At 39.0% G+C, this 18,277-nt stretch overlaps 1 protein-coding gene across 21 annotated transcripts in view; it reads right to left on the reverse strand.

The window, feature by feature from the left end:
* The window catches only part of SYNE1 (spectrin repeat containing nuclear envelope protein 1), a 490,159-nt gene that overhangs the window by 119,511 nt on the left and 352,371 nt on the right, over positions 1 to 18,277 (reverse strand). For all 21 annotated transcript variants that reach the window (XM_058735689.1, XM_058735694.1, XM_058735678.1 and 18 more), the window contains 7 exons: positions 16,490 to 16,646; positions 13,405 to 13,536; positions 13,053 to 13,208; positions 12,285 to 12,494; positions 7,373 to 7,474; positions 2,682 to 2,801; positions 847 to 1,047 (listed from right to left, as the gene is read on the reverse strand). In XM_058735689.1, coding sequence (XP_058591672.1) covers positions 847 to 1,047; positions 2,682 to 2,801; positions 7,373 to 7,474; positions 12,285 to 12,494; positions 13,053 to 13,208; positions 13,405 to 13,536; positions 16,490 to 16,646 — 1,078 coding nt within the window. The remainder of the gene's footprint in view (positions 1 to 846; positions 1,048 to 2,681; positions 2,802 to 7,372; positions 7,475 to 12,284; positions 12,495 to 13,052; positions 13,209 to 13,404; positions 13,537 to 16,489; positions 16,647 to 18,277) is intronic.

The following is an 18,277-nucleotide window of genomic DNA, read 5'->3' on the forward strand; positions in this document are numbered from 1 at the left end:
GCCTGGCAAACTCTTCTTTCTGTAATCATTTTAATAATGCAAGAGTTATTTGTTGTGTGCACATTAAACAGGCATTCCTTTATTAAGGAATAGTGTCTAACCTGAGGTTGGCCATGGAACATGGCAATCTCAGGCCCCCCAGGTTTGATCATGTAGTAAGAGGACTCATGTCCCCAAGAATAAACTCTGGAGGCCTACAGCAACCAGAGGAGCATGTGCTTAAGGGCCAGAGGAACTGGGTGATACACATAAGAGACAGAAACTCCATCCCACAGCCGAGTGGGCAGCTCTGCATTCCCAGGGCACAGAGAGGAGCCTTTGTCCAGGGCAACAGAAGGCAGAGGAAACACCTAGGACTAGAGGAATAAATGGGCATAAAAGACACAGAGGACAAAAGCAGAATTAAGAAGGAAGCTGGGCACTTCGAAGAAAGTCCCCAAGTTTCCCACTGGTTGTAATTTATGATAGGAGAAAGCCTGGCTAATACTAGTGAGGAAGTGATAATTAAAATTACTAGGAACGTTGGTATTCTTTTTAACTCACAAAATTATAGAAACCTATCCTCTATAATTTTCCTGGGCTACTGAATGTCCATGGGTTTGAACATACATTTGTTGCTTAATTTTAAAGAGTAATTTATGCAAGGAAGAACTCATAAAAGATTGACAATAATAGGTTTTACTATTTTACTATATATATATATATATATATATATATATATATATATATATAAAACAGTGATTGAGAACATGCTTTTGCAACTATATACCCCCTACCTCACTCCCCCCCCCGCCTCCGCTCTCTCTCTCTCTCTCTCTCTCTCTCTCTCTCTCTGTCCCTTTTTACCTTATGTTTGTCAAGCAGTTGTTGAATTTCCTCCTTGGAAGACACAATGATTTTCTGGTCACCCGCCATCTTCTCCTGTCCAGTCTCCAGCAGGTCAGCCAGATCTTGCAGGGCCCTTTCGTACTGACTCTTGAGGGCAAGATTCTGGTTCAGACTACTCCGCCAGGAGCCAATGGTCATCATTAGTTCATCATACATGTCCTATGAAACAGAGACCGTGATACTCACTCTCAGGTCATGTGCTGGCCCTTCTCTGAAAAGCATACTCCCTCCCAAGACCACAACCCAACCAAAAATACTCCTTCAGGTATCTGATTGATGGTGATGCTCTGTATGAAAGGCTCTGCCTGCCTTTCTCATGAGCCTCTTTGAAAACTTCCTTCAAAAGGAGGTAGATTCGACAGCTCTCTTCTCAGGATGTCGAGTTTATGGTGCGACGTGGGGTTGAAATGTTGAAAAGTTGTTTGTGTGGCTGAGGGACATGTAAACGTAATTCTAATTTTTTATAATGTTCTTAACATTTACATAGTGTTAGAGTCATTGACTGTAGCATCTTTCATATTTTGTCTGCTACAGAATAATCAGATTTTGGACTATTCCCTAAATAAAGTGCTAGAGAAACAGAGGAGGTTAATGTGAGCAGAAGGACTTTAGGACTTAAAAAGGCAATGTTTTTGCCAAATGTGGTGGAGTAAATAACTATTTAAACTGGAAAGACATTTTAGGAGATGATGATACACCAAACACAAAATTTATTTGAACCATATGGACCCGATTAACGTATCATATTAAGGTTTCGCAGGCCAAAATGGTTCAATCTGGAAAAGTTCAACTTTAATGCCTATTTACAACTATGACGTTTGACTCTTACACCTGACATTTAAGCACTGTTGGAAAACCGTCTAAGTGCAAAGTGGGGGCTGTGGGCTAGTGACATTATGAAATGTGAGATAATGGAATGAGACAGTTAAAATAAAAATGTTCTTTTTAAAATAAGAGCTATTTTATTTTCAAAAAAGGAAGAATTTGTGACCCTGTGCTGGAGTTAATGCTATTAATCCCCAACAGCTCTGTAACAAGCATGCGGAGAAAAGTTAACATGTGTGTATCACTTTTTCTTAATGTAATTTAATTCTGTTGCCCATCAAATGCTCAAGTTTGCCGGTCTAATATCCCAGGTTCTCCCAACCACCCCCAGGGGTCGGATTTTTGCCTAATCTAAGAAAGCCAATTAAGCCCAAATCATTTCCTATTCCAGGAGGAAACTGGGAACTCTGTTGAGATCTCAACTACATTCTAGTTTAATTTTTTTTGTTGTTCTGGAATTGAAACGCTGTCTTTCTCCCATTCAAACATGTATGAAAGATTAACTATAGTTTTGAACACCTGAGAAAAATTACTTTCTAAAAAGTCTTAGTTTAAGCATTTTTTGCTTTTAAAACAGTTTTCTCAGGTAGACTATAATACAGGGTAAATATCCCTCTTTTAACTTTTCTAGGTAGGATTTATAATTCTTATATTTTCTAGAGTAGAAAATAATATGCCACAACTACCCTATACCACAATGCTTAGCCATTGGAATAATAATAAAGCAAATATCAGAAAAAGAATCTTGGAAGTATGAGAATACAATTTATTTCATTGCATTAAATACGGTGAAAGTTTCAGAAAATTTCCTATTTTCTGAAACTTTCCCCATATTTAGGACAAAGATTAGGAATGAAATGACATGAATTTTATGGAGAGAAACCAAGAAAATAAACAAAATAATTTTTTTCTTGATGTCCAGTTAGGATGTATCATCGAAGCTGAATGCTATTAGTAGAAAACCATACCTGAAGTTTGGACAGTTCCTGCATGGAAGGCTGCTCAATCTGCAACTTGTCACCACGCTTTTTTAATTCAATGATTTCTGCATCCAATTCCTTTAGCCCATCTTCAGCCTGTTGTATTGCCTATGTAAGATTTAAGAAATTTCATTAGAACTCCCACAACTCCCCACGCACAATGTGATTATTGTATCTATTTGTTCTTGCCTTCACATCAAACTTTTTCAATGCCTACAAAAAGACTCCTTTTGTAGCATAAAACCATGACCATCTAGTATGCAGAAAACAGAAGGAGGCCCTTTGTTACACCACAGTCAGCTGACTTACAGGTAAGGAGGCAGGAGGGACTTCATGTGAAGGGTTGGGAGAACAATGGCTTGCTTAAACAAATAAGGGAATTTGTGAACAGCAACACCTAAAAGAGAAGCCTGCCTTAGGACATGGTTAGCAAAGGTGTTTGCCCGAGATTTTCTAGGGGAACAGGTTCTGATCTCCTGAAATGCAGTTTAAGCATCCTTGGAGAGAGATTCAGCAAGGCAAAAAGACAATATGTCAGCGTGGTCTCTGCTTAGTGGAAAAGCAAGCAATCAACAGCTATTACAGTGGCCCCTGGTGCTAAGCCTTCTCTTCCCAGTGTGAGGTCTGTAGAAGTGGAACACGCTCTCACCCAAGCCTTCAAGGAGCTTACAGTCTGGTTAGGAAGCCAGAGTAAACAGAGCAAAAGAAAACAAGGGTGAATCCAATCAGGTACTCAACTCGTGGTAACTCATCCCCGTTAGGGGAGTTTGGAGAAGGGGGACAGCACTGGATCCTGGAGCAGGCTAAGTAGACTTTTGCAAGAAACACAACGTCAGTTGCCCTGAAGGATGAAAAGAACATGGACTCCAGATGGCAGATGAAACATATGCATCTTGCTTTCTCTTTCCTGAATCCCCTCTACAAACAGCAAATATTTTGCTTACCCACCTCCCCCCACCCACCCAAATCTACAAGGATAAAGAAACAGGAAAGAAGACAGTACCAGCAAAATTTTGAAAGCTGGAATTCAGGATACATGATAACTGACTTAAGAAATCTGAGAAAGTGTGGGGCGCCTGGGTGGCTCAGTCGGTTAAGTGTTGGACTTTGGCTCAGGTCATGACCTCATGACTCGTGGGTTCGAGCCCCGCGTCGGGCTCTGTGCTGACAGCTTGGAGCCTGAAGCCTGCTTCTGATTCTGTGCTTCCCTCTCATCTATCTCTCTCTGCCCCTCCCCCTGCTCACACTCTGTATCTCTCTCTCAAAAGGAAATAAACATTAATTTTTTTTTTTTTTAAGCAAGAAATCTGAGAAAGACGAATCCTAAACTCACAGGAGATCTACATCACCAGGCTTACAGCAACAGGAGTCTTCAGAACTCCGGGTGGGTAGGATGGGGAGCCAAACAAAGAGGGCGGGTAAAAAAAAGCTGCTTAAAGAGCAATTACGTTCCCAGAGCCCCTTTCTCAATCCACACTGCCCCTTTCCTTCCCGGAGAAAGATAGGGAGTTCATTTTCTAGAGAAGGTGGAACAGATAGTCTCTGGAATGAGGGGGAACCAGTTGCAGATTTGAGTACTTGATGGAAAACAGAGAGATACATGACTGAATGCCCACAGAAAGCTACATGGGGAGCCCTGGCATCTTCCAGAGTACTGCAACCTGGATTTTCTGATAAATAGCCCACACAATTCAGTAACTCTCAAAACTGTCAAGCCACATCCATACACAAAGTTCTCTGTCAGCTGTTTAGTTCTCCATCCTAAATGTGAAGAGACAACAAAGATTTCCATAATCTCAGAAGCTTCTAACACAAAAGATGGAGACTAAAGTAAACAAACAAATAAAAGCAGGCTGGAGGGAGACAGACCATACAGGAAAAATAAAACTTGAGCCAAAAAATCATAATCTATCCAGAGAGGCTACAAAAGATAATGCATCTATTAGGAAAAGAACAGAATAAAGGATTGTTCAGAGACCAAAATGAGCTCAGGGAAAATTAAACACATGAGAGCAGAAATACAAAACTCCCATAGAAAAGTATAGAGTTGAAATCCAGGAAGTCTTCCAAAATATAGAGCAAAATATCTCTTAACAACAACAACAACAAAAAATTAAAAGACTGGTACAGAATATCCAACATCTGCATAAAAAGAGTTTCAGAAAGGGAAACAGATCAAATGGAGAAATAAAAAATATTAAATCAATCATTAGACAACTTTCCAGACAGAAAGAGGAAAACTGTTAAATCAAAACGGCCTAAGGAATGCCCAGCCCAGTGGATAAAACAGACCCTTTCCCAGGAGTGCCACTGTGACATCTTTGGGAATCAGAACAATTTTAGGTTCCTCAAGCCAACACCAGAAGCTAGAAAACAATGAGGCAAAAGCCTCAAAACTCTATAGAAAACTGATTTCCAAGCAAGAATTTTATAGTGAGCCAAGCTATCAGTAAAGTGTGAACATAGTATAATAATATTTTCAGATATGCAAACTATCAAAAAATGCATCCAGTATGCATCCTTTCTTAGTAAGGATATGTACTAACAAAACAAGGAAGCCATACAATAAAGACAGACTTGAGACTCAGAAAAGAAAAGATCCAAAAGAGGAAGAAGTGACGGAAATTCTCAGAATAATGGTAAAGGGAGGTCCCTTGAAGTCAGGCTTATGGGGACATGTCTGTTCAAGATCAGAATGACATGGCTCAAAAGATGAATATACTGAGAGGTGTCACTCTCATGCCTCCTGCTATTATTACCTTTTTAACCGAGGGTAGGATGGAATTAGCACATTTTCCCCCTTATTCAGCTTTCCCCTTATTCAAAAAAATGGTATAGTTATTTATTTTTATCTGTGGAATTCACTTTAGTGATATTGGTCAATAATTAGTAAAAAATGTTACTTGTGATCATACATATCCTATATTTCACATTAGAAATTCAAGGAAAATTGGGGCGCCTGGGTGGCTCAGTCAGTTGAGCGACCGACTTCGCCTCAGGTCATGATCTCACAGTTTGTGAGTTTGAACCCCACGTTGGGGTCTGTGCTGACTGCTCAGAACTTGGAACCTGCTTCAGATTCTGTGTCTCCCTCTCTCTCTGCTCCTCCCCTGCTTGCGCTCTGTCTCTTTCTCAAAAATAAAATAAACATTAAAAAAAAAAAAGAAATTCAAGGAAAACCATCACTATAGTTGCTGAAATCTTTTTTTTTTTTTTTTGGAATCAGGTATGTTAAAAGCCAAAAAATTTTTAAAAAGTATAAATTTTAAAAAGTTCCTTTTAGGTAGAAGATAGGACACAGAAGAATGCTTTTTAATTTGGGGAAAATGAGGGATTTAAAAAACAGATGAAATTATGATCGAGAAAAATGGACATTCACATATAGTTTTGCAAATTATTTTAGGTGAAGTCTCCCATGGATGGACAGATAGATCTAGCTTTCTATCTAGAGAAATATTTCAGGGCATCTGTATCACAAATAATTCTCTGTAGTCTACTCATAGAACCCTTAGAGGTCTACTGAAATTAGGTTAAGAAATTCCATTAAAACACACACTTTTCAAATTATTTAGCTTATGAAATGGGAGATACTATACAAAACATCCTTTCCATTTCTTTTCTCCTCCTTGTTTTCAGTGACATCACACTAGTTAGAATTCTCCTTCCTTCTCATCAGTGCAGCTCAGTGAAGCCTCTTGAGGTGTATCTTGCTTCCTGACCTGGCAATGTCTTGTCCACCATCCAGGAGCAGGATCTGGCCTTGACATTCACTTTCACCTTCAAACATCCCCAGTGACTCTCCACTGCCAGTGGTCTCCAAGGTAAGTGCAAGTACCCAAAAAAGTGTATGAGATGATTTGTGAGGGTGAAAACGCTAGGTCTTTCATTTATATTCAACCGTATTCTCTCGAATTTTCATTTTTGTGTGTGCTTTCTAACACAGTACCTGCTTATAACTCATAAATAAGTAAACACACAAATACTTGTGGTGTGTGCTGATCTTTTTAACTAATGAGATATGCAATCAATAAAGTTCAGAGAAAAGTGAAGAAAGTCCAAATATTCTGACACGCTAAAGAATCTACAAGCTGCCACAAATGTACTCATCCAAACTTATTTCCCCTCCGTTGTTTTCATTCATCATAAAGTCAGCTAAATAGGATTCCTTGCTTTTCTCCAGAAGCGCTCTGAATTGTCTAACATTTATGCCTTTGTTCTTGCTGTCGTCTTTACTTGGACATCTTTCTTCCCAGTCTCTGTGTGCCCAAACTTCTCAGTCTGGTTCAAATTTTCCTTTACAAAATTCCCCCGATCCTACCCTGCTGGAGGCAATCTGCCCTTCTTCTGAATGTCCATTAGTGCTTCACTGGAATCGCCCCAGGACAGTTTGACTTTCTGTCCTAGGTCTTTGAGGCTCATGTCTAATCTCAGTGTTAGGTGGCAAACTTCTTCGGGTCAGCATCTGTCACTGACACCTCTAGCCATCTCCTATTCCCTAGTTCCATACAGAAGCGAGGGACAGATTCCACGGAACCTGGCCAGTCACTCAAACCCAGCACTTAAAGACAAAATGTATGACCAACAAAAATGCTGTTATGAGCCATTAATCTTTCATACAATATTTGAAATGTCTTAGTAAATCAGATTTCCTCTCTGCATTCACTCTTCTGTGTAAGTACCTCAATTTGCTCTGCCACGGGCTGTTCAAACACATTTGCCAGTTTCTGCAGAATGATGTATTTGCTGTCGGCCAGTGATGTACACAGCACCTTCAGATCATTCTAAAGAGGAAAGTAAATAGGGAGAATTAACATGTCTAACAGGGAATCCGAAACAGTTGTAACTATTACACACATTCTTAGAAATAACATACAGGTGTAGGAATTTAATGCCCAAAAGAAACAATACTGTCCTGTGGGAAGGAAAAAGAACTGGTGACAATTTATCTTAAAGTGTTAAATGGGCTTTTAAAGAATTTACCGTTTCCAACACAACACAAATGGAAATTGGGTATGCAAATAAAAGGCAATACTAGTCACCCTAATCTTCTTGACATGTTTGAAATAAAGGTGCACATTTAAACACTGTAGTGGAAATATCACACTAAAGACTTCTATTTACTAAAACTGCCTATAGGTGTTACCCTTATTTGGGAAAAAATGTGATTCTTAAGAATACTATAATTCCTTTTTCCCCCTCTCCCCTCATTCACTCTCTCACTTCCTTTTTTCTCCTATTTTCAGAGAATTTGCACAAGCTTATAAAAAGCCACCCAGAAATGTAGAAAATAAATCTTATCCACGATGACCAAAGACATATGAAAAGACAACACAAAAAGACCTTAGCAAAGGCTTTTGTTCATAAAGATTACTCACTTGAAAGTCCAAATATATTTATGTTGCGTTATAGTTATACGAAAAGAAAGATAACGATCACAATTTTGGTGCTCAGTTCTACAGGGAATAATGAATTGGAACAAACTTGGAATGATACAATTTCTAGTTTTTCTCCCTGAAATGTCAGCAAATAAGCTTCTGTTTCTTATTGGTCAGCAAACATATATGATGGGCTGGCTGTTTGGCAGAGGATGAGGTTAGACTCATCACGTCCCCTTCACCGGGAGCTGACGATACATATACGAGGACGCATCACCAAGATGCAAAAATCTGACCATCTACAAGAAGGATAATCACACCAAGAAAGAAAAAACATCTTTCAGGATGTGTGCCAGCCTTGTAACACAAAATTCAAGGCTACAAAACAAAACAGTGAGTGAATTATGCAGTAAAATTTTAAAAAAGAAAAAAGAAAAAAAAATTACACTGAACACGAACATTGGAGAAAAGCATTAGATCCTAAGAGGGAATAACTGTCACTCAACCAAAACCCAAACCAGTCTGCAAACCTAGTTGTGGATTCACTAGGAGACTGTTATAACAGCCCCGAAAAAATGATGCCAGAAACAAGGTTTCTGCTTATGAATTATAGCATTGTTTGTATTATTTAACTGTGCTCAGGGGGAGGCCATGTGGGCCATTAGAAAGATGACATATTTATCTGTTTGTATGCCTAGGAAAAGATGTTTTCCATTCATTTGAACAGATTCAAAACAAAAAGTCTTTACTAGCTACATATATTTAGAACATTAACGCAGTTCTTCTAAATGAGTAGATAAGTGTAAATAATATATCATGAGTTAGAAACGAAGATTGTGGGGGCACCTGCTGGTTCAGTTGGAAGACCATGCGACTTGATCTCAGAATCGTGAGTTTGAATCCCACATTGGGTATGGAGAGTACCCAAATAAATACTTAAAAAAAAGAAAGAAACGAAGATTGTGGATATATTTCCTGTACATCATGTTTACACATTTAATAGCATATTTTCTGCCTTAATTTTATTCTACTCAAGGTAATGGAAAACTGAGTTCACATTTCTGGAGGCCTCACTAATTACTGGCAGGAGCCAGTCAAGAAGACAGTAAGGCAGATAATATGACTGATTTAAAAATTACTAAATAAAAGACTTTAGGAGGTATTAATAACCATATGAATGCTGACATTTTCTTAAAAATGAAAATCCAAACACTGTAACCATTTGTTGTTACTACACGTGGAACACAGCAAGACAGTTAAGGTAGGTCTACATTGCACACATATCAGACATCACAAGCTTTATTATACAGTCATTGGCATTGCTTATAGGACATAAAGAGGCAGGACTCTTGCTTTTTGACAAACAGGTATACAGAAGGTTTTGAGTTTTATGTGCTGCCTCACCCATTTATAAAGAATTCTTTCATTTTTTCAGTTTTTAAATAACTTAAAATACTCAATTACAAAAATGCCCACTAAATTTATTTGGGGTTAAGTCTATAGGCAAAAACTTTTTTTAACAGACCAGTTGATAACTGACTTGTTGTGATTCCATGGAGATAAGATACATTTACATTACATCAACACGTACTTCCAGACTGTCCGTGAGTATAGGATAATGTTCACATTCTGGCAAAAGCTAATACTCAAAAGTTAAATGGAAAACAAAGGCATATCATTCCATTAACTTCTGAGCACTGACAATATACCAGGTGCCTGGTGCAAAGTAAAACACAATGGTTTGTGACTTGACCTTTAATTACACTAGCACTGGAACTATTTCTTTCCATTAAATTGGAACACAAACATTTTGAAATGTCAGTTGTTGTTCATGAGCTGGCCACCAACAAGTAGAAACTTGTTGGCAGGAGAAAAATAGAGAACATGATTTAAAGAGAATTTCATGATTACATGTTCTCCTCTTGGTTCTCTACGGAAAATCAGTTCCAGAGTGTTCATGCTTAGTTCATATTTTACTCTGACTGGCTATAATTACCAATAAAAATTTTAAAGTACTAAACACGCTATCATAGCAAATGTAATTTGAAAAGGGAAATATGCTTCCGAGTGATACACACATTTGTACTTTCAAACCCCCTCACTCATGGCTGATAGACCAGAATGCTGTTGAAACTCAGTGTATTATTTTGGGCAAGGTGAATTTTAGAGTAATGAAACAAGATTCCATAAGTTGCCCAACAATTTTGCTGATTTTAGACAGATGGAGTATACCTGAACATGCAATCAGATCTCACATCCAAAACAAAATACCCAAATAATCAACCCCAACTTTTCTGATTCCAAGTGGAATATGCTTTCCTCTCTACGTACTACCCAACATAACCTACACACATATCTAGTCCAGGCCATTCCTCTAAGCCACAGACTTGGTAGCCAAATGTGTACTGTGATTCTTCACCTGAGTATCTTAATTCTATAGCCCATCTATGTCCAGCCAGTGACGCAGCCTTGCCCATTGGTCTATGGCACTGCTATCCACCAGACCTGCCAACCTGAGCCTCTCAGTGCCCTTTTTTCACATGCTCCATATCTAAACCACACACAAATGCACCCTTACTGATTCTGCCTTCAAAATAGATCTTGAATAGGAATACTATTCTCCATATCCCCTGTTGGCACCCTAACAATATAAAACATAAAAATATTCTTTGAGTCAACTCTTGGCTCTAGTTTTTATTTTTTTTTAATTTTTTTAATGTTTATTTACTTCTGAGAGAAACACAAAGAGAGAGAGAGAGAGAGAGAGAGAGAGAGAGTTGGGGAAGGGCAGAGAGAGAAGGAGACGCAGAATCTGAAGCAGGCTCTAGGCTCAGAGCTGTCAGCACAGAGCCTGACACGGGGCTCAAACTCACAAACCATGAGATCATGGAAAGAGCCAAAGTCGGATGCTTAACCGACTGAGCCACCCAGGTGCTCCTTTGGTGGTTGAATAGTCTTGGAGAAGTAAGTGAACCTTTATATTGGTTTCAGATTCTACGTGTGTTATAATGAATACTACTATTAACAACAATAATAAAACCTACTGAGTGCTTACTATGTTTCAGACACTGTTCAAAGTATTTTACACATTTTAACTAACTTTATACTCACAAAATCCCAAGAGACAATTACTATGGGTGTGACTTAATAGCTGAGGACACTAAGGCAGCTAAGGGTATGTAGAGCGGTAGGTAACAAAGCCAGAATCTGAACCCAAGATGGTTGGTTTTAGAGACTACCCTTAATTTTTCTCTTCTAACTTTGCAAATGAATATTAGAACAATGCTTAGCTAATAGGTATGTTGTAAAGATTGAAGACAATAATATGTGTGAATTTTTTGTGTGAATAACAAAACGATACACAATTTTTTCTGATAATTTTACTTTGTAGTTTTTAAGAATACAAACTGCTGGAAAGCAATGATAATTTGTCCCTCTAGATGAATGTCTAGAAAACTCCCTGTTTCTTGTCTGATGCTACTCTGGACATTTTAACAGTAATTTTTTACAAATCAAAATTTGTACCAAACACTTGGCCCTAATTACATGCACCTATTTTATAAATCTTGTATGTTTGTTAAAAAATAAAACTCAATTAAAACTTAAGTATTCCTGAAGAATGCTTTTTATTAGGCATTAAAATCAACTCAAAGTTTATCAGTGGCTTTTTGCATTTGCTGAAGTTTACAGTCAAAGGAAAAGTTTCATAAGCAGACAATTACTCAGCTGGCATCAGAACTCTAGTCTAGGGCTGAAAGGCACGAAGTCTCCAGAGTTAGGATTGGGAAGTCACTGTACATTTTTAACACAGGTAGAAGTAACTAGGCCATGGTCACTTTCAATGGCTCCTACGCACTGGAGTCTGGGGTTCTGTACTGTGGCACTTCCTGATGTTTCTTTGGTCATATGTTTTTACACTTCACTATTATCATTTGGAAGTTATAACTATAGTCGTATGACTTATTGGTTGAATATAAAGTCCCTTTCAGCCCTTAGTTTGGTTGGCTGGTCTTCTCAATCCTCCATTTCTAGGAACATAAAACTCTTAGTGTTCTAATCCTAGGGTTCTATTCCCTTGTTTTTCTGTAATGTTCCTGCTCTTCAGGGTACATTTGCGGGGGGAAAAGTAAAGGTTTATACCATACCTCATTAAGACATCCTGCTTATTATCGAATATAGCTAGAGAATGGTCAAGTGTCTCTTGATAATGTCTTACCTGGAAATTTAGTATTTGCTGAAGTCTTTCCTTCATCTGATGACATCGCTGATTCACTACTGAGTCTAACAAGGATAACCGGCCCAAAAGACAACCCAAAGTGTCTTCAATAACATCTCGGTTATCACCATTCTCTGGAAATGCTTGGGAAAACAAATTCCTGTTCTTATCCATTTCTTCAGACATTTCCTTAATATCTTTGGCAAGAGTCTAGGGTTGATAAAAGAGAAAGCATATTTCAACGTTTACATCCCAGAATTGATACACAAACCAAGTCATTTCCTCACAGAAAGCCCACTATATACATCTCCCTTACTATTCAGCAATAATTCTATCAAAGGCAAGATGAATCACTTTCACATCTATAAATATTAGGCAAGTTGCTGTTGGAGAGATTTTTCTCAGAAACTTTACATCATTAGCTAATAATAATATGTCTTTGGTGAAAAATGAGATTTGTAAAGGGCTATTTAGAAACTCATACACTATTTTTTAGCCTGTGTTTCATATGTAGAAAATCTGTGATACACAACAAGTTTTTTACAAAGAGTCCTCCACTATTTTCCTCCTGCTACATACACAAGATAAAGAATGAACATGCAACTCATGAATACCTCTGGGAGCTTTTTACATTAGGCAGTTCTCTTCTGCGTTATGCTGCTTGGAAATAAGCCTGATTTGTACTTTACCAGAACTGCTTTATCCAATACCAAAACTTCAAGTGCTTTGTAATATCACATACTCACAGACCCCAGCTGCCAAACGTACCTCTTGGTTGAAGAGGCAAGCTTCGGTTTCTTCTGGTAAAAGTGCTGTGGCAACAAATAAGCGTTCCTCCACATCATCCAACCATGTAGAGGTAGCTGAGACCCCATCATATAACTTCTGTTCCAAGTGAATGTTCTGCCTCTTTGTCCCCCCACCCTGAAAAAAGAGGGGGACACGGAATGAATCACAGTGTCTGAGGCATCAAAGAAAAATACCAGGATGAGATGCCATGGTGCAGCGGCTCTGCCTTTCAGGGCTAATCACTAGTGTAGGGTCTCTGCCGTTCATGCCCAAAGGTGGGCCAACCTCACGGAGACCAAGATGCATGAACAGACCAACAGTGTAGCCCTACCTGGGACGAGACCTCCTCAAACGCCTGGTTCAATCCATCCAGTAAAGACGTCACTGCAGATCTGTCTTGGGTCTGCCCATCCCCTTTGTACAGTGGCACGCCAGACAGGAGCCGATTTGGCCTGCTGTAGAGCTGTAGGTAAACAGGGGCACTTATTCAAGAGCCCACGTACTATGTTCGGGTTTCGTCATTTAGAATTGCACATTGAAGCAGATGCTGGAAAAACCGTCCTTATAGAAACCTCTTCTAGAGAAATATGACTTCTTCAACATACCATGTCTTCTAACACATGGTGACCAAATTAACGGTAACATTTCCACTGATGGACAACAAACACACACACACACACAAACAACAACAACAAAACTAGTGGGAAAAATGCCTGAAATCTATCACAGCCTTCCTCTCAACTGGTCTTCTTGGTTTCAAACTACTCATGATGAAATCATCCCTCCTAGGTACCAGACCTAGGCTGATGCCTATTCACTTCATCTCTCCTAAACTCTTACAGGCACACACAGTGTCTCCCTGACAAGGACATGATACCGCTTACTACTCAAACTTTTGAATAATGTTTCCAAACAAACCCCGCTCCCATAATTTATAGAATGTCTCATTCTCACCTTGCCTTTCAGGCTGGTTACTCATTATCCTCTAAACATGCCCAACTCATTTCCTGCTGTAGCTAGAACATCCACCACAAACCCTTTAAAATCTATCACCTTAAATTCCACACCTACTACAATGGCTTTCTACTTTTTTTTTTTTTTTTTTACTTCGGCTTCCTTTTTAATTCCTGCTTATGGAGCCTACCATGGTTGCCTAATTTGTCAGAAATGTATAAACTATTTCCTTGGTTGGGTTACAGGTTCCTAGGAATGGGGGAGGGACTCAGAGTTGGACAGACCTGCATTCAAATCCCAGCTCTGCCTCTTTTCAGCCACGAGACCCTGAGAAATCATCTAATCTCTTCAAGCCTTAGTTTACAGATCCACAAAGTAGAGATAAGGTCAACCTCACCGGAGTGTTGCTAGTAATAACACTTAATACACCAAATATACTCACTAAATGATCATCCCCTTTCTTGTTGGAAGCTCTCAAACTGCTTCTTCCTCACCTTTTCCCTCTTCACACCAAAGAGAAGAAAACCACCCAGGAGGCACTTAGGACAAATGACCAGTAATTATAGAAAGAAAGCACTCAAATGCAAAAAATGCTATAAAATAAAGTACATTCAATGCTTTCCTTTTCCAATTCCAAAGGGCAATGAGATATGAACCTGAACGTAAACTTCTAACTGTCCAGGAATCATGTGGGAATGTTGGTGGCAGCAGGCAGGGCCTTTCCGATAGGCTCACATGGAAGATGTTGGGGTGACCAAGGAATGGACAGAAAAAATAGGTCTCTGAGGTAAGAGTGGGTAATGGAGGAGACACCCAGGAAGTCTGCAATGTTGGATGAATCACACAGATGCTTTAGGCTGGATGGACAATAGGTAGATTCCAGGGGTTGGGCATTTAATGAATGGAAAATAGTAAGGAAACATGAATATGCCTACAAATGCCTTACATTTGTCTGACTTAGGATAGTCCGAAAAGACTGTAAATATCCCACATAGTCAAAGGCATGGGGAAGTACTCTAACATGAAGGTGAGACAGAAGTCAAGTCCAGGAAAGCTACGTCAGGAATCAAGAATTCAGGCTGTAAGTGTCAGAAATATTTGATCAAGGATGTGAAGAAGGATTAATTTAAGCAGGTAGGAGGTCAATGCAAAAGGTATGAGGCACCACTTGTCAGGGGAGAAGATGATTCTGCGATAACTACCTCCGCAAATGGAATGCTTTATGTTCCCCAGGGCTGGTGTTGGTGACTATTCCTGTGGACAGTGACAAAGAAGGCTCCTGGCCAGAGTAGAGGAGTAAGAAAGGGTGGCATGCCATAAGGCTTTGAGAAATGAGGTAGACAGGAATGGCTATGGAACACTAACACATGTTCCCCACAGATAAGGGGACACACTGGGACCTTCAGGCCGTATCCTGAATATTACCGTATCTCAGGTAATCCTGACAAGCTGTACCTGCTTTATCGTGCCTGCTCTGTCAGCCCCTGCCTTTCCTTCCCCAGATGCCCTGCAGTTACTGACACCCTTTCACTTCTGGGTTCAGTCTCTCCCAGCCCTGAAGCTAGTCCTAGTCGGAGGAGTGCAAACAGCAGCTTCCTCAGATCCACAGTAAAGGACCTAGACTTTATTGTGATAATACTGGCATCAAAGAATGGCCCAGATGCGCACTGCTGGCCCAGGACCCAGGATTAGGCTTCCAGCTTCAAAATCCTGGGCCATAGCTGTGGTAAATATTGCAGGCCTGCCTGGGTTCCCACCTTATGTACTAGCTCTCTCCAGGGTGGATTCCTCTGACTCTGAACTATTCTCTGGCTCTGCTTAGAGTGAACTAATAGCTATTATCTACCTGGAACCTTCTGTAGCTGTATTCAATTCCACTGGATGTGCCTTGCATGGTGAAACCAAGTCCAACATTACACAGTATCTACCCATCTTGGGAACAAGCCTACAGGTGGATCAGTGACCATTCTAGCTGACCACTGGCTTCTCCTTCCTCTTGGATCCACTGAGGTACCAATATGCTTCTCATTAAGATCTTCTGACACTATTAAATAGTGGGGACAGCAATGGAAAATAAGATAACTTGACCATTTACTTCCAGAAAATAACCAACTGTGTTGAGTTTCTCTTGTCCTAGATGTATGTATCCTTGATTTGCAACCCTAATTCTCAGGGTCGTGAAAAAAAAGGGGGAAGTGCTAAAAATGTAATGCTTTATTCTAATGAGTCATCAGCTATTAATCATCTCTGAGAAAAATAGTATCTAGAAATCAAATAAATGTCCACATATAAATACATAATTATTTAGGGAAATGTGAAATATGCTTGTTAAGAAAAATATGAATAACTTACATCTCATTTTAGAATTGATAATGCATAGATTACTGCACAGTTATATTCTATTTGCATAAGCTATCCATCTTTTGTATTGGTTAACATATAAAAGCAAAACGTTGGGATACCACTTGCTCTTGTTCCTGTTCCAGAACATTCTGTAGTAGTTTCTGCTTGGTACTAAATTCTTGATGTAGGCTTTCCCATTTCATTCTCATCTGGTCTTCAGAGGCTGATTTCTCCCCTTCCATCCCCAACTCCTGGGATAACACATCAGGTTTTTCGCTATTAGAAGAATAAATAATCTAAGTTTACAATGTGTGCAAAAAGGCATTAAGCTCTAGGAAACTTATTGTATATACTAAATCTGGCCTCTAAAATTGGAACTAGATTATTGTAGTCATTAGCTTACCCTTTAAAAATATCAGTTAAATAGAAAACTTGAGACAAATATATTCTCATATTAACTGAACTATGAGCACAATAATAACCCAGCAATTTATTGAAAACAGCTCAGTATTAAAGAAAAAAAAATAACCGTAACTTCTAGAATGTGAAAGGGTACATACAATTAGACTACTGTCCTTTAACAAACAGCCTGCAAAGTAATCTAAAAACTCTAAAAATGTTGCTTAGTCTATTGAGAGTTTTTATCCTGTGTCCAAAGAAAATGCTCCAGACAAGGTTTCAGGACATGGAATAGAAGTACAGAGGGTGGAAGGAAGGCACTGAAGTATCATCTTTAATGACAGGCAGCAGGTGGCATCAGAGAAGGACATCGGCTTTGGGGGTGCGACAGATCTGGGTGGGAATCTCTGCTCCAGCACATTAGATTTGTGATTTTGAGTAATCTGCTTCACTCCCCGGAGCCTCAATTATCTCCTCTTTACAATGAAGACAGTATCTATCTTGCAAAAATATGAGAATTACATTTAGAGAAGACAGGCATAATGCCTACGACCCTACCTCAAACATAATAGCCACTCAATAAATGGGACCTAATGATTACAGTCTGGGGGACCCAACTTCCAGTAGATCCTCATTTGTCAGGAGTTTTAAAGACCTAACTAGAACCATGTCATCTGAAAGACATGCTAGATAGTAGTTAATATTTTGACAGAACTTTTGCTTAAGTAAAAAAAAAAAAATAATAATAATAACAAGTTCATTGGCAGGATAATACTATACACTACCCCAAAGTCTACTCTTGTCAGAATAAGTAATGAATACAATAGTTTCTTTCGGTAAGTCTGTTGAAGTAAGCCTTTAAAAGTTATCTTGGGGCACCTGGGTGGCTCAGTCAGTTAAGCGTCTGACTTCGGCCCAGGTCATGATCTCGCGGTTTGTGGGTTCGAGCCCCATGTTGGGCTCTGTGCTAACAGCTCGGAGCCTGGAGCCTGCTTCAGATTCTGTGTCTCCCCTCCTCTGTCCCTCTCATGCTCATGCTCTGTCTCTCTCTCTCTCTCTCTCTCTCAATAATAAATAAATGTTAAAAAAAATTTAAAGTTATCTATAAGGCTATAATGAGGATGTTCTACTTCTAGAATACAATAGAGAATCTCCCCCACCTGTGCACTTAGAGACACACAGGAAGGTTAAGTTCAACAACACTAATAATAGCAAAAAAAAAAAAAAAAAAAAAAAAAAAGTAGCAGGAAGGTAAATGCCCAACAATAAAAAAATGGGTGAACAAACTATTTTCACAAGATAAAATACTATTAAGCAGTTAAAATGAAAGAACTAAATCTATATGTATCAGCATGGATTGATTTTAAAAAGTAATATTAAGTGAAAACGTGCTAAAATCAAGTTGGTATATCTAATTTTGTTTATCATATTAGTCTCTGGACTTTTCTGTGTGTTTTTTAAAAATGCTTTTTAAACAAAAAGCAAGTTTTAAATTTCTTACGAAATTG

This window comes from Neofelis nebulosa, chromosome 6, assembly GCF_028018385.1.
Source record: "Neofelis nebulosa isolate mNeoNeb1 chromosome 6, mNeoNeb1.pri, whole genome shotgun sequence".
Taxonomy (NCBI): Eukaryota; Metazoa; Chordata; class Mammalia; order Carnivora; family Felidae; genus Neofelis; species Neofelis nebulosa.